This window comes from Neodiprion pinetum, chromosome 1 (assembly GCF_021155775.2).
Source record: "Neodiprion pinetum isolate iyNeoPine1 chromosome 1, iyNeoPine1.2, whole genome shotgun sequence".
NCBI lineage: Eukaryota > Metazoa > Arthropoda > Insecta > Hymenoptera > Diprionidae > Neodiprion > Neodiprion pinetum.
The window spans coordinates 34,850,247-34,864,839 of record NC_060232.1 but is presented as its reverse complement, the minus strand read 5'-3'; the positions used below and the strand labels follow the sequence as shown (position 1 = coordinate 34,864,839).

The following is a 14,593-nucleotide window of genomic DNA, read 5'->3' as shown; positions in this document are numbered from 1 at the left end:
TCACTGCGCGTGCCGACCAAAAATTGTATACATACCTTATACCTTATACCTTACGCCCGAAAGAGTCGCAAAATTCAAGGTATGACTCACGGCGAAGCTCGCCTTGGCGGCAGTTGGGTCATAGGTCATCTCGATGCAGCCAGCTGCGGAGCTGCTGCCTTTCCTTAAAAATTAAATTTGAACCGAGTAATTGTTGTGAGAAAAGAGTTGTTTGCTAGGGTCACAGGTGTGTGAGAACCGGAACAGCTCTCCGCGGACAGCACGGACTGGACGGGTGACGTGGATCAGCCTCCAGAACGACGCGGCCTCACGTGTGCTCCGCGGGATGATGATGATGATGATGATGATGATGATGATGGTGATGGTGAACAATCGCTGCACCGCTCGAGAATGTGGAGCCCTTCATCCTTCGTCGCGTCGTTTCGTCCTCGCGTCGTCCATCTTTCTAAACTCTTCGACCGCGACAATTCTTCTTGTCCTTCTAATTTCTCACGTCCCATGAACAGCGAGGCAAAGTAAGGCCGGGTAATAACCGGACCAGTTTCCTCGACAGCCTGCTCCTGGAGTAGAGGAACGACAGGTCGCAATTCCTCGCGGGCTGCTCTCGTATGCGCGATGCGTCGCCGCAGGAACAGCCTCCGATTCGCGAGGAAACCAGACCGTCTCGGCCGCACGCGGGGGGCGTCCTGGAGGTCGTCCTGCGGACCGTACGTCCTGAGAGTCCAGCCCGGTCGACTCGAGTCGGACTGCCACGAGGACGTGACTTTGACCCAGATCTAAACTGTGTCGGTCTCGTAAGATGCAGCCGTGCTAAACTTCAACGCTTCGCGACTCGACGCCGAGCTTCGCACGCTACTTCAAACGGTACCGTGCGCGCTGTAAGCGTGATCCTGGCGCATAATGTAGAATACTTGTATTATCGATTTTCTTTTTCATCGTTGCGGTGAAATTTCACGCCTTTCTTATCACCCGGAGACTACACTGCACTTTTCCTATGAATAGACTAAAAATGGAAGGAAACTTTCGATTTCACCCTACTTGCTAGCCGAAGAAGAAGGCTTAACCGCATCGCACTTTTTCTTTTCCAACGACTTTTGCAGAATTACAAAAATATATCGTGTTTCCGCTGTGTAATAGACTGCACAGCGGATTCGTTGTACAAGGACGTGAAAGGTGAATAACCAATACTCAACTCTTGTACTCCGTCGAAAGTAAATTGTGAACTTACTTTTCAGTATTTAGTGCTATGGATTATCCGTTTCGAAAAATTATTTTCCCGAACGAAGCTGAATCATTTTGATCCACAGCTAAATAACGTTCTTTTCTTGTTACGGTCGTCGATTATATACATTGATTATCTATAACAGAATACATCCATCAACAAAGAAAATTATTTCTATTATTATTATTATATAGATACGAGATTAGGAAGTGGCAGCACTAAATTTTTTACACGTGTTTTTTATTCACGTGAAACTATATCCGTATTACGCAAATTCTTGCAAGTATATCCCCCGGGCTGCAATTACACCAGAGGCAAAACGAGCAATTAAAAATATTGCGTAATGACAATAATATATCGTGCAGGATACTTTAAAAAGCAATTAACCTGGCAAAATTATAAATACAATTTCTTCCTGAATGCTTTGTCGATATACCTCGGTGCAAAATTGTGGACAAAATCACGAAAAGTTTCACTCTTATATCGGTACAGTATAAACGGAACGACAAAAATGAATCACAACAAAGTTAAGTTGAAGATAGTATGAAATTACAATAATAAAAAATAAATTTTTTCAAATTAGATTTTCGCAAAGGAAAGATGGGCATTTTGTTTACAGAGCTTAGGAGCATTTCGCACATCTCCCAGTTCCAATCCCGCCTCGCTTGTGATAATTTAGCTTCGGTTGGCAGCAGAACTGTAGCTTGTAACTTAGCTCACATATCTCGTGGGTACAATATGATCTACATTGCTGACCGAGGCGGACCCGGTAATGCTAATGATAATAAATTCACGGAGTCGCCCCGAGTCCTCGGTTAAGAAAGCGAATTTATGAACGAGATTGCGAAATATCGCGACTACCTTTCGGCGTGAATCCTTTGCCGAATCAAGACGCTATTTATATCAGAGTAGATTGAAACAAATTGAAAACGGTGCACGCGTGGAAGATAAATTTGCACACACACTTGCAGGCCCGCATATTATTCTTAAGCGAAGTATAACCAACGCCTTCAAGCACAGATTGAACTTCGCGTTGTAAAAGGTTCCCTCGTTTGATCCAGACTTATTAGAAATATTTTCGGCAATTGATGACGGTTTGAAAATGGAAACTCCCTCGTCTAATTGCAATTTACGACTTGCGTGGCGGCTAATCTCGACAGCCGGACGAACTGGTTTTATTTTCGCAATTTAATTCAGAACCTCATTTATGACATATTTAAGTCAAAACATGATAATTCAATTACACCAAACTGTTGTAACAATGGATTGAACATTAGCAACTACCGATGAATCATTTCATAAAGGAGTTGTAGTATCTAGATGTTATATTTACACTCATCACAGAATTAGTTTTTCACTGATCAACATAAAAGGTAAGTTGGAGGATTGATCGATAAAACAAACTTGTTTATATGAAATGCGATCAAAATTACATCAATATCTCGTTCAAAAGGATTGAACAACGTATTATGCTACTTCTGTATAGTCTAAAAACACTCATCCTTGATCATATTTTAGCAAATTGGTAAGGTAAACTTACGGTATAAACGATAGTTGATTAGCTTAAGAATTACTTTACACCCATTGTCTCATTCCGCAAGGTGATAACTGTTTAAACAACATCGCAAGTAATTCTGTTCCAAAGATAACTGACAGAAGTAGACCTTTGTTGAACGCGACTTATGCTGGCAGTCGATAAACGGACTTGCATCACCGTTAAATTTATTTCAAACCTACCAGAGATAACTGAAACGCAGAACAGCTAGTATACCGACATTACACTTTATAATAAAACATTACTCGCGATACGACTACGAAAGCATCTATTAAGATTATATATTAATAATAATAATAATATTTATAATAATAAATATAATAAAGCATCTAATCGCAAACGCTAAAGCTACTGTACAGAAATGATCAACATATTAAAATTGAGTACTTACCTGTAAAATCAGAAAACAGTCATCGTTACTTAACATTTGTAGAGTAAACAGCCATCGACTTTCCCTGTCATTTTATCAACCGCCCAGGTTTCCAAGATCGTGTTATCGAAGGTCGAGATGAAATAGAAAAAAATTGTATACACAGGTGCTGATAAAAGTTGTAAATATTGTACAAACGTAAATAAGAATATTATCTACAAAAATTTGTTCTCGCGCATGAAAAGGACGGAATTTACTTCCAAGGTACCGCTTCCAGCTCCCATTGCTGCTCAGCGCTTTTGTTGCAGGTCGCGATGACTAAACCGTCTGACTTCTTCAGACTCAATTGAAGACACATTTTAGAGCCAAGGTGGACCAGGGTCTTTCTCTGAAATACAAACATTAAATTCAAATGCGAAGATATCGTTCCAAAATCACCAGTACTACAATTTAGATGACAAATTCCTAGAGTCCGTACAACTGGAATGCGATGATATTGCATGCACTGGTTGCCTAATGATGTCCGAGAGATTTTGTTTAATGATTGAAAAAGTAGAAACATATTTCAGGCATCGTTTAGTGTCTTTGTAGGAATTCGGTGGGCTACATGGACTTTTTAATTTCCATAGCCACTAATAGATCATCTGTAACTTGGCTTTCGACTTCGACTAACCTTAGCATCGTATTGCCACTTTTGTCTTCGAAGACCACTACACGCCATAATTTTGACCTTTGGTTTCTCGTGACGAGTATCACGCTCCGGAGCATCGAGGCATACACTTTCGTCTGTGACGATAACACCATCAGACGTCATCACGAACATTTGGCTAAGTTGGGGCGGCGAGATGCACGGTTCCATATCAGCGTTACCAAAGGGCTGGGTGTAGGTACCCTTGGTTACAGGACGCATCAGGCAGTCTCCAGTGACGGCGTGAATTATCTACGTAAAAAGGATCTGGATGAAACAGTTCGAGGCGAAAGAAATGTCCATCGAAGAGGCGTGAGCTTACCTTTCCGAAAAATCGATCATCCTTCGGGAAGAAGTGTTGTGGCCACACATTGTCCAGGTACCATTCAAAGCCTTTGCACTGTAGTCGTTCACGTACTGCCAGTCGTCCTCTGATCTGCTGCTTGTCCCTGAGTCGTTCCGCTGCTGTAACCAAAGTTCAACACTTGAATAGTTTTAAACAGTTTCACCGATGACATAAACGCGATTGACGCTTAATTTCATACCAAAGAAGAAGAGCATTTTCTGTATGATAAGTTAAGAGGCATCGACCAAGTTCTGTGTTCAAACTTCTGATCATTAACTGCCAGCGCGAAGTGTTTGTTGATGAACTTACCGGGGTTGAACTTGAAGTAAAACTCGGCCCACTCGTCCATCCAAACGAGGGCGACCCGTGCTAAATTTGAGTACAATATATCGCCAACACCTCCTGGAAATGTGTACGGAGAAGATTTTCGGAATAAATGACCAACGTGGGAACAAGGTGCGATCTCAACGCTGCCACCGCACTGCCAGGCCCTGAAAGACAACTCGAGGTTCTCTCCGCCCCAAATTTGCATCTGATCATCGTAACCGCCCAGCTCAAAGAAGTACTCTCTGTTCATGGAGAAGAGTCCTCCGGCCATTGCCGGGGTTTTGAAAGGGGCCACCATGTCACCGCGACGTTGTTCCAGCTTTGAGCCACCAAATGTCAGCCATCGGAAATGCAAATCCCAGTTAAAGGCACCCCAGTGAAGCTCGAACGATCTGGAACATTTGGTAATTATTGAAGCTGGGCTCATTGGCGCAAACTTTTGGCCATTTACCTCGTGTAACTGAACGTGTCATCGTTAATGATGTCGATGACAGGTGAAACGATTCTCGTTCTATTCTGAGCGACAGCGTCCAATAGCGGTTCAAGCCAACCTGAAAAATCAAACATCGGTTGCAGTTTCTTGCTCTTCGAAGACCAGAGCAAGTGGTCATCTAAGTGAGTTGACCTACCTACCAACGGTGCATTCGCAATGGGCATCGAGGAACGTCAGAACCTGTCCGGTCGCGTCTCCGGCTCCCAGAAGTCTGGCGTTTACAAGTCCAATTCTTTTTCCAGACCTCAAAACTCTGGTGGGTACCTCAAGGTTCCGGACATACTCGTCCAGCGGGGCACCCAGGAACTCTATCGTCAAAAAGTGTTTTTAGATTCTTTCTCTTCGTTTATCGATAAATTGACAAACGGTACACGAGAGCCTTAACATAATCAAAGCTTACCTCGATTGCTTGAGTCATCTACAAGAATTATCTCGTGCAGCAAATGCCTCGGCGATCTACCGATGACACTGTGAACCGTCCTTAACAATGTGCTCCAAGCTTCGTTGTGGAATACTATGATGACTGAGGTCGATGGCAAGTGCTTTGACCCTGAATATCGCGCGATGCACCTAGAAGTGAATTATTCAAATGGTTGTTTAAGCCGTAGGTACGGTCAATTGGATTAACTGCGGAATTCGTTACAGCGACGCGAAGGCTAGACGTGTATGCACGGATCTAGTGCATGTGGTTGTAGTAGATGTGACGGATATAGGCAAGGAGACACGGGAAATCGTACGTTTTTTTCCTCACGTCAGGTAGCGATCTGTTGAGCGGTATTCGATCGCTCGCCAGAAGGTTGAATCTGTTGATCTGGAAGAGCTGCTTCATCAGGACGAAGTCCTTCGGTGGTATCATCACCGGATTGCCATCCCTACCCTCGTAGGGTCGCGGGTTAAACATGTTCTTGTTCAACAGATCTGAAAATAAATCTTTCAACTAATAAATTACACTACAGCCTACAAAACGACAGCTCAAATGAATGATCGATGCGATAATGGTACACTTGGGCTGCGGCTCGGAATTAGCAACTCTGTTTCAAACAGCGATTTCTATTCGACAGTGATCAACTTGTCGCTCTCGAGGATTCAGCCCACTTGACCTTTGATACCTGACATTTGACCGTATATTTCATTTGTATTCGTACACGCGGTTGCATCCCGGTAAAAAAAAAATGCTTCGTCCGTCAATCCCATTAGTTATTCGGTTACGTTTGGTTGCCGAGTTCATTTAACTACGACGACGGTTCCAACAGTAATAGCAACCGCGTTGTTTCGAATTCACAGTGAGATCTGACATTACGTAATAGACCTTTACCTTGGTCAATGTTTGGGCTCTGCAGCGGGTCCACAGAATCCCCGATGTAATGACCCACGATCACTTGTATGCCGCGGTTGTCCATGTAACGCTTTTCACTGTCGAGAAGTCTGCAACATAGAAATTGGTATCGTTCGTTTCCACCTTGAACTTATCGTAGCGTTCGATTCATAATTCATTCGACGGTCACTTACCGCAGGGAAGCATCGTCTGGATCGTTGGGAGGATTTTTCGACCGATCAGATTGGCGTGGCCAGATCACGAACAAGCTGATCAATACCCCTACTGATAATAAAATGGGCCAGACGCGGAATAATTTTCGCATTTTTGGCAGCAGCATCTTGATAAACGGGCAAGAAACCTCGAGACCTTCCCACAATTTTTATGCTACTGTTACGTGCCGTTTTTTTTCATCTCTGACAAGTGACTCAATGCCAAATGATAGTTGCGCGCTTCTGATAATTTTCCCTCCTAAATATATCGCAATATTTTTATTCCGTTATCGTGTCATTCGCAGGTCATGACCAAAACCAAACATATCTCCAACTACGTAGCCCTGCAATCCGGAAAATGAACATCCATTATACCACTGTTCCAAATAATTTGTACAACTAGTATAACATACACACAAAATCCTTCTTTTTTTTTTTATAAAAAAAATATACTATTCTTTATTTTCCTTATATCACCTAGGTCAATGCACCCTGGAGCATCCGGTTCACGAACGCGGCGTATCAGTTTCAAATTAATTATTCAATGGTAATTAACTTTTATTTCGGTAAAAGGAAGGTGTTACGCGATAATAAAGTAACAATGCGCAAGTGCATTATATGTGGACTGCAGAGTAGAGTTGCAGTGCAGTTCGAGTCAATCAGGCGAATAAAATAATGAAGTTAATAAAGATTTAAGTGACAATATTAAATCGTCGTGCTCGAAGCATCAACGATTAACGTACGTGGTCATCCGCATGCAAAAATAAATCTCTGCAACTTGCACTCGTTTGCAAAATTATACCGCAGTGTGATTTTTGCCAAATCGGCAAAACGTTGATTCGCCTTAGCGATCAGAAACCGATGTCCGTTCGTAATTGTACTCTTGTAATAATTACCGTATCTTAACTTTTCAGTTTAAATCCCGGCATCGATCTGTACTTCTGATCCATGGCCTCTTTCGCGTTGCCGGTCGCTCCTCGGTCAGACCGCACCGATTTCCTCTGCCGAATATATTTCGAAGAATTTACCGTACTGTCTCACTTTGCGTACCGCAGCGCGTAGCGCACTCAATTACTCTTCGATACGAACAAAATATGAGTAAAACGGACGTAGAGTAAACCACCAAGTTCACCACCTCTTCGACGGAGGATCAAGAAGACGCTTAAATAAATCTATCGAGCGTGGTCTTCGCTGCGTGACGCGCTTGGCTCGAATGAAAATGGCCACCAGTAAACTGGCTCTGGCTCGATGACGTCATCAATTTACAGTTACAGAGAAAGGAACCTGGTCGAGCAAACGGCTCTCACGGAGGCTTCTACACACACCGCGGTGTTAATAGATACCTGTGGATCGCAGAGGGCGAACTCAATCGCGTATATGTATAAACAGAATGTCAGCGAAAGGGGGAAGCTTTTTCATTTTATGTCCAATTGCTGTTCAATTTCTTACCTCTGAAATTTAGCCATCACTTTGCCATTTGAATATACATAAATAAGTTAATTGAAAGTGTTTATACTGCAATTAAATCAATTGAAGACGATTGAAATTCGTATTTGTGTTTAAAGCTGAAGTGAATTATAAAGATAAAATTTGATTAATTGTAGAATATGTGATCAATTAATCAACGATTTGCAAGTCAATTACTACATTAACGAGAATCAATTATTGAATATAGAGATCGGACGACAGATGTATAATGTAATAAACGTATATCGTATAGCGATAAAAATGTGGATAAATAATTACTTCGATTGACATGAGTATTATTTATGATAACATTATTTTTTATTATATTTCAATTCAAATCGATTATGAATTATGATGAGTTTGAATACTAGGACTAGGACAAATAGTTCCCGCTGCTTTTTCATTGTATACATTTTTCATATTACGCATTATATAGTACACACTGTTCAAATGCCATATATTGAAAACGACACAAATTCTTCACTTCCTACAATAAGGATAATAATTATATTTGTCCCTGTGATGTCGACGTGTTATATGCGTAATATTAATGCGGTAATCGTTCTTGTATACGGCCATATAATAGGAGTAGGTTCTTAAAATTCTGTATTTTTCCTTTTCTCTCTGAGTATAACAATAATAATTAATATCATTATTATTATGTTTAATTATTATAGTGACAATTATAATAAATAAATAAGAGCCCAGGCGCGACGCTACGGCGTCGTAAAACACATATAGAGTCGAGATTTGTTACTGTATCGAATTCCGCACATTATATGTTATTTCCACATCTCTTCGTTGTGTACAAATATCAAGTCCGTACTCAATATATCCGATAATGATGTCTTTACCAAAGATTGCTGTTACGCACAGGCGTACGACAGTAATAATATTAATAATAATGGCGGCAATAATAAGAATAATAATAGAAGAACAAGTATCAATATTAATATTATTAGACAAGTATTGGAAAGCCGTAGGCAAAAAAAATACAGATTATACTATTAAGATGAAATATGCGTGGAAATCACGTATTTTATGGTAACACGTTTCATTATCACCTGCTGTATTGAGTATGACGAAATATAAATAACATAGATGTTATAATTCACTTGGATGACACTTGTATATATAGTAATAATAATATATATTTATAAGTCTGTTTCAAACGACGTACGGTATTTGATCTGCATGATTTGCACGTCGAACGAACGATTTTCACCGCCAGAGCGATTATAGTTTTGTATTGAAAACAAATTTCTGGTCGTTAATTTTCCTCTACCTATATTCGCAGAGAATGGGGCGGCTAATGGTAACTAAGCACACCTGAACAACGTACTTTAAGAAGCCTTCGGCTCCTTGGTTTGATTCGCTGTAAGATTGATTTATATTTTATATTACACCGACCTGTTTTTGTGAAAAAATTTCTTCAATCAATACGCAGAACCCAATATAGGCCAATATTGAGCCCTCTTCTCGTATTATCGTGGAACAATAAATAATCACAACCGTATACAAGGTTTGATTAATTTTAGTTCATTGACGAGGAGAAAAATTTCAAAAAGAACCGGCTTGCGGTGATTAATTCAGTTAGATTTTAGGTGACTTTGCAATTTAGTATCGCCGCAGCTTATCGAGTGCTTTTCGGCTATAGATACGTCCGAGGAATCCTCGTTTCCCGACATATTGTCTGCGAAAGTTTCCGCAGATCCTCGAATTCACATTTTTACTCAAATTAAGGGGGTATAATCTGACACTTCAATTACGCCAAAGCCTTCGAAATATCGCATTTCGATTTTCAGGAAGCGAGTGCAAGTTATGAAACCAATCCACATCGTCAATTTAGCGCGAAACCCAATTTCTTCCCCGATTACTTATACCTATAAATGCAAGTTTCTAACTATAAATAAATGAAATCTAGACATCGTTAATTTTGAATGTTCAGTATTATCAATAAAACTTGAGTTGAAAATTTAGAATTAAATCTTAAAACGCCACTTTGGCATTGACTGGCGTATGATCGTTGAATTATGCGTATTTACAGTACATATCTAACAATAATTTGAGTTAAAACTTTGTTTCAGGAATGTTCTGCACCGCTATGAACCTTTGAAACTCACCTGACAAATACTAACTTCTGTGAGATTTTGAATTTTTCACCGCGAAAACGTATTTATACAACTGTTTCTGGCTACGTTTTCGTAAAAAAACAATTACTTTATGCAGAGACAAAGCCTAATATCGAGTTAGTTTTAGAAAAAAGAAACGTTATTTTCAACATATACATACATAGGCGCCAACTCCGGGGTTGCTCACGTGCTCGAGCAACCCCTGACAAAACCAGGATTTCATAGTTATAAATATATTGAGTTACATGTTTCGAAGTATTTAATGTTTCCAATAATTTGTTAATTTTTAAGGCAAGTTGTCAGTTTCTGGATTTAAGATTTATGTTTTCAAAATGGTTCATGTTTTACAGTGCCCGTCCTTCCGCCCCCAGCCACTTACTATAAAGCAGCATCTGGGTTATATAAAAGTCGACGCCTATGCGTACAAATAATGCGCGATAAATATTGAAGATAATCAGCGATTTATCCGTAATAAATTTAGGAGATATCGACAGTTATCCAGATAGGTAGAAATTCAGGGCATAAATTCTAGATTTATTTCTCTAAAAAGAATAATGATGGTGATAATAATAATGATGAAATAATAATTGTAAATATAATAATAGTGGTAATAATAATATTTTTAAAATTAATAAAAATGCAGCGTATACCCCCTTAAGTGACCAAAGAACGACCCAGTATTAAATCACAGTGAATCATATACCTCACAATAATGACAACATACGGTATCTAACATTTTGGAAGAGTTCAAGACTATACATATAATAATGTATGATATTATAACGTGTAATAGCTGTTATTTTCTTCGTCTTCTTTTTTTCTTTACACTTAGAACAGCAACAATAAATATACTATAAATATTTATATATACACATACATGCATATATTTTAAATACACATGCTGGTTAAATAAGTAAGATCGCTGGTCCGAGCTCCGAGAGTACGCAAATTAATAAACTTAATGGAAAAATTATCACTACATAGCAGTAGAATAAAAAACCCCGGTATCTCTAAGACTATTATTACTATTATTATTACTATTATTTCTTTGATATCAATAATTCATTCAATGAGAACATTTTTTGGAAGAAAAGAGTTACGGTTTAGTACCTTTTCAGAGATACCGGGTATCCTTATACATACATATATGCACATATGTATATGTATTTATAAATTGTATAATATCAGAGTGATATTCCATTTGTCTTCTTTGCTTTTTCAGCTCTTAATTACGTCTACCTATATGCTTAATAAAGGTGAGTTGGCCGGGGCGAGGAAATTGGTACGACGGTGAAAAGGTGTAGAGGACAGAAAGATTCATTAAGGACGTACTGATGGGGAAGGATGACCGACTGTTTCACTTTATTTATAATGCTACCGTTATTCCCTTTGCCTTGTGAATACATCTGCGGAGATACATACAGATATACTCACAGTCGGTAGAACCTGAAACGTACATAGTTTACTCAAATATACGCAGGCGTGTGTTTATGTCTAATATATATCACGATAGACATACAAAATATTGTACGACACAACTGCAGCTATCATTCTTTATTCATCGTCATTCATTTAATTATCATCCTTTCTCCAGGGCTATATTATTTATTTATGTCTCAACAAGTACGCGCTCCGGCGAACCATATAGTATCATATGATAAACTTTCAATTAGCAGATCAACTGCTATAAAGTGCGGATATTCAATTAGGATAATAAGATCGCGTCAAGATTACAGGAGGCATCGCGATATTCGTATCTAGGTATACCTGCTTCTGCCTGCGTATTGTTTTCATCTTGTTCATTCTCTTCTCCTTTATTTATCCCTATATCCTTCGCTATAAGTATAATTCGTGATTCGCGACTCGCGATGGTCGTTAAAAGTAGGTACGTCTTTGTAACAAGTACTTAACTACCCCGAGCCGGTAAGTTATAAGCGAGCGTGAATCCGTATACGTGAACGGTGGAAAAACGGATAGCGTATTATAGCGTACCTCGATATTCTTTGATTATATGATAAAAGTTTCTCGGAGTATATAGTACATCCTCCTTGAATATCGTTCTAATAAATTTAATAGAGTAAAACCATTTCTAGTCTGCAATATGTGACGTATATTATGTATATTGTATAGTTGTATCTTTGTATTACACGCTTTGTCATAAAATTTCATACACCGTTGCAGATATGGTATACACACGTTATGACTGCAGTAGCTGTGGTGAATAATATGCGGTCATCGCCTTGTCCTCGCATGCCCCGACTCGTCATCCCTCAAATATATCGAAAAGGGCGCAAACATAGAAAGGGAGATAATAAAACGTAAATTAAGTTACGCCAACTGACCGCTTTGGCGTACATAACATTATTTTTTATACCGCGTATCGTGAACTTCAACGCACGCGAGGCCAAGGCTGGACGGGCTCCGGTGATAAAAATGAAACATTGTTTTTGTTTTTATAATAAAAATAATAATGTTTACAATAAATCGCATGATTATTATTATCATAATATAAAATAAACGTTGATGATGATAATAATAGTGCTGCTAATATTAATCATAATAATAATGATAATAGTTCGATACAAGCTACAAATGATTTCTTTTTCTAGGCAGTGCTGCGAACCATATCCGCTACTCAGACAACAGGAATAATATGATCATTGATCTTTTACAATAATCTATATGTCTGCAGTAATGATAATAATAATAACGATAATAATATTAATAATAGATATATCCTATGTAATATATATGTAGTACCATGTGCATACATACACATACATATATGGTAATACACGTTACGGCTCCAGTATTATGTATGTACGTAATAATGTAATGTGTGTTTATATATATATATATATATATATATATATATATATATATATATATATATATATGTATGTGTGTGTGTGTGTGTATTATATGTACAAAGGTAAACGTCTGGTCAGTATTAAAGTAAAAATAATATAGTACATTATGTTGCGTGTATAAATATGTTGATTTGTTGATTAGTTGGTTGGTACATAATGCATACTGGATTATGAGTGTTTGTGTAAATGTGTGTGCGTGTCGTTGTGGCTGTGTATAATGCGTATTATTTATTACACAATAAATGTTTATTACAATTACACGTCGATACAACGCGCGATAGTCAATGTATATATTGTATAATGCAGAATAGTATAGCGAACGTTTACGAGAGATTATTACATTATTACATGAGTATACATATCTATATTATATGTATATCTAGAGTCGAGCGGAATTGATTGAACAGTGATTAATCCTTGTTATTTACACCACTTGGTATATTAGATAATAATTCATTATTCATTACATGATTGATTTTTCTGAAAACAGAGATCCGTGGCGCATTCTACCGTATCGTTCGCATGATTGCCATTAAAACTGATGGAGAAACTATAAGATGTTATCCTATGCGTACTGGTAACCAGTTAAAAACGAAAAGACAAAAAAACGTGATGACAATTTACTAGTGTTTCTTATTCAATCGTCGTATTATGTTTTCTGTTCGTTATCGCCTGTTATTGTTGAATCATGTCCACAAAAACTTTCATTTTTCGATACAACCCTGCAGACCTGACTTGATACATCGGAACATTAGTGTTATTATCATCAATTCTGTTTTATTTCGTTTGTTTGCGCCTGTCGACCATAAAAAAACAAAAAAAAAAAAAACATAATATAATACTTTACTACCGATCGTATATTGTATCCTTTAACTTATATACTTTTTTCGTTTTTGCAGTTTTGTGATCATTCCTATTTCTCTTTTATCCGTCTGCAGCAGTTCTCATTACATATGTTTCAGTCATGTTCCTCTTCAAAGTACGCATGCATATCCGTACAATCCGTTTCATTACGATTTTTATGTTATTACCGATATTTTTGTTTTCATTTTGTCGGAATTTATTTATGTTTCTTCGCTTTTTTTTCAATTTTCGCTAAAATTTTCACTCTAATTTCGTTTTTATCCTTTATTTTCTTTCGTTAGTTTTGCTTGGCACAATTTACATCTCTATTTAAAGTTTTTTTTTCTTCTTTTTTTTTCAATAAAAAAAGGCACTGCTTTTCTGCTCACATATAGATATATATATATGTATATATTTATCATATATTTATCATATATATACGGCTATACGTGCGCGTATATAAACATCATACAAACGTTAATGGAATCCTCAAAATAAACGACTTAAAAATAAAGTTTAACAATAAAGTGTAAAAAAGAGTAGAAGAAAACCGCGCAAAGACGTGGAGCTTCCGTAGGTTTTTGAATTTCAGAACCTTCAATCGCACGTTTCTCTCTATCTTCCTCCCTCTTTCTTTATCTATCTATCTATCTCTTCTTCTAATCACTCCATCGCTGCTGCAAACTTCAGCGACGTATTTACCTGTGTACCAAATCCTGATCCAACTTTTAAATTAATAGCACCTCGCTCGTA

General features: G+C 38.1%; 1 protein-coding gene across 4 annotated transcripts; it reads right to left on the bottom strand.

The window, feature by feature from the left end:
- Positions 1–3,314: 3,314 nt before the first annotated feature.
- Positions 3,315–7,748, bottom strand: LOC124212919 (polypeptide N-acetylgalactosaminyltransferase 3). 4 transcript variants are annotated; one of them, XM_046613564.2, is made up of 11 exons: positions 7,425–7,748; positions 6,511–6,872; positions 6,317–6,426; positions 5,739–5,931; positions 5,402–5,571; positions 5,142–5,309; positions 4,960–5,059; positions 4,491–4,900; positions 4,158–4,297; positions 3,821–4,087; positions 3,315–3,535 (listed from the first exon to the last, which is right to left on the bottom strand). In XM_046613564.2, exons 2-11 carry the CDS (start codon positions 6,654–6,656, stop codon positions 3,401–3,403), a joined length of 1,839 nt encoding a protein of 612 aa, XP_046469520.1. In that variant the 5' UTR covers positions 6,657–6,872; positions 7,425–7,748; the 3' UTR covers positions 3,315–3,400. The 4 variants fall into 4 exon arrangements, with proteins under 4 accessions (XP_046469520.1, XP_046469509.1, XP_046469529.1 ...); XM_046613553.2 differs by having other exon boundaries at positions 4,158–4,300; positions 7,425–7,746; XM_046613573.2 differs by having other exon boundaries at positions 4,158–4,300; positions 5,739–5,919; positions 7,425–7,746.
- Positions 7,749–14,593: the final 6,845 nt, after the last annotated feature.

What these genes read in the sequence shown, in the direction of transcription:
- LOC124212919 (XM_046613553.2), bottom strand. Translation starts at nt 6,656, where the DNA reads ATGCTGCTGCCAAAAATGCGAAAATTATTCCGCGTCTGGCCCATTTTA. An exon ending in CCTGACGTGAGGAAAAAAAC is followed by an intron (nt 5,572 to 5,738) that starts GTACGATTTCCC and finishes ATTCACTTCTAG; the next exon opens with GTGCATCGCGCGATATTCAG. An exon ending in TTACTTCAAGTTCAACCCCG is followed by an intron (nt 4,301 to 4,490) that starts GTAAGTTCATCA and finishes CTTTGGTTACAG; the next exon opens with CAGCGGAACGACTCAGGGAC.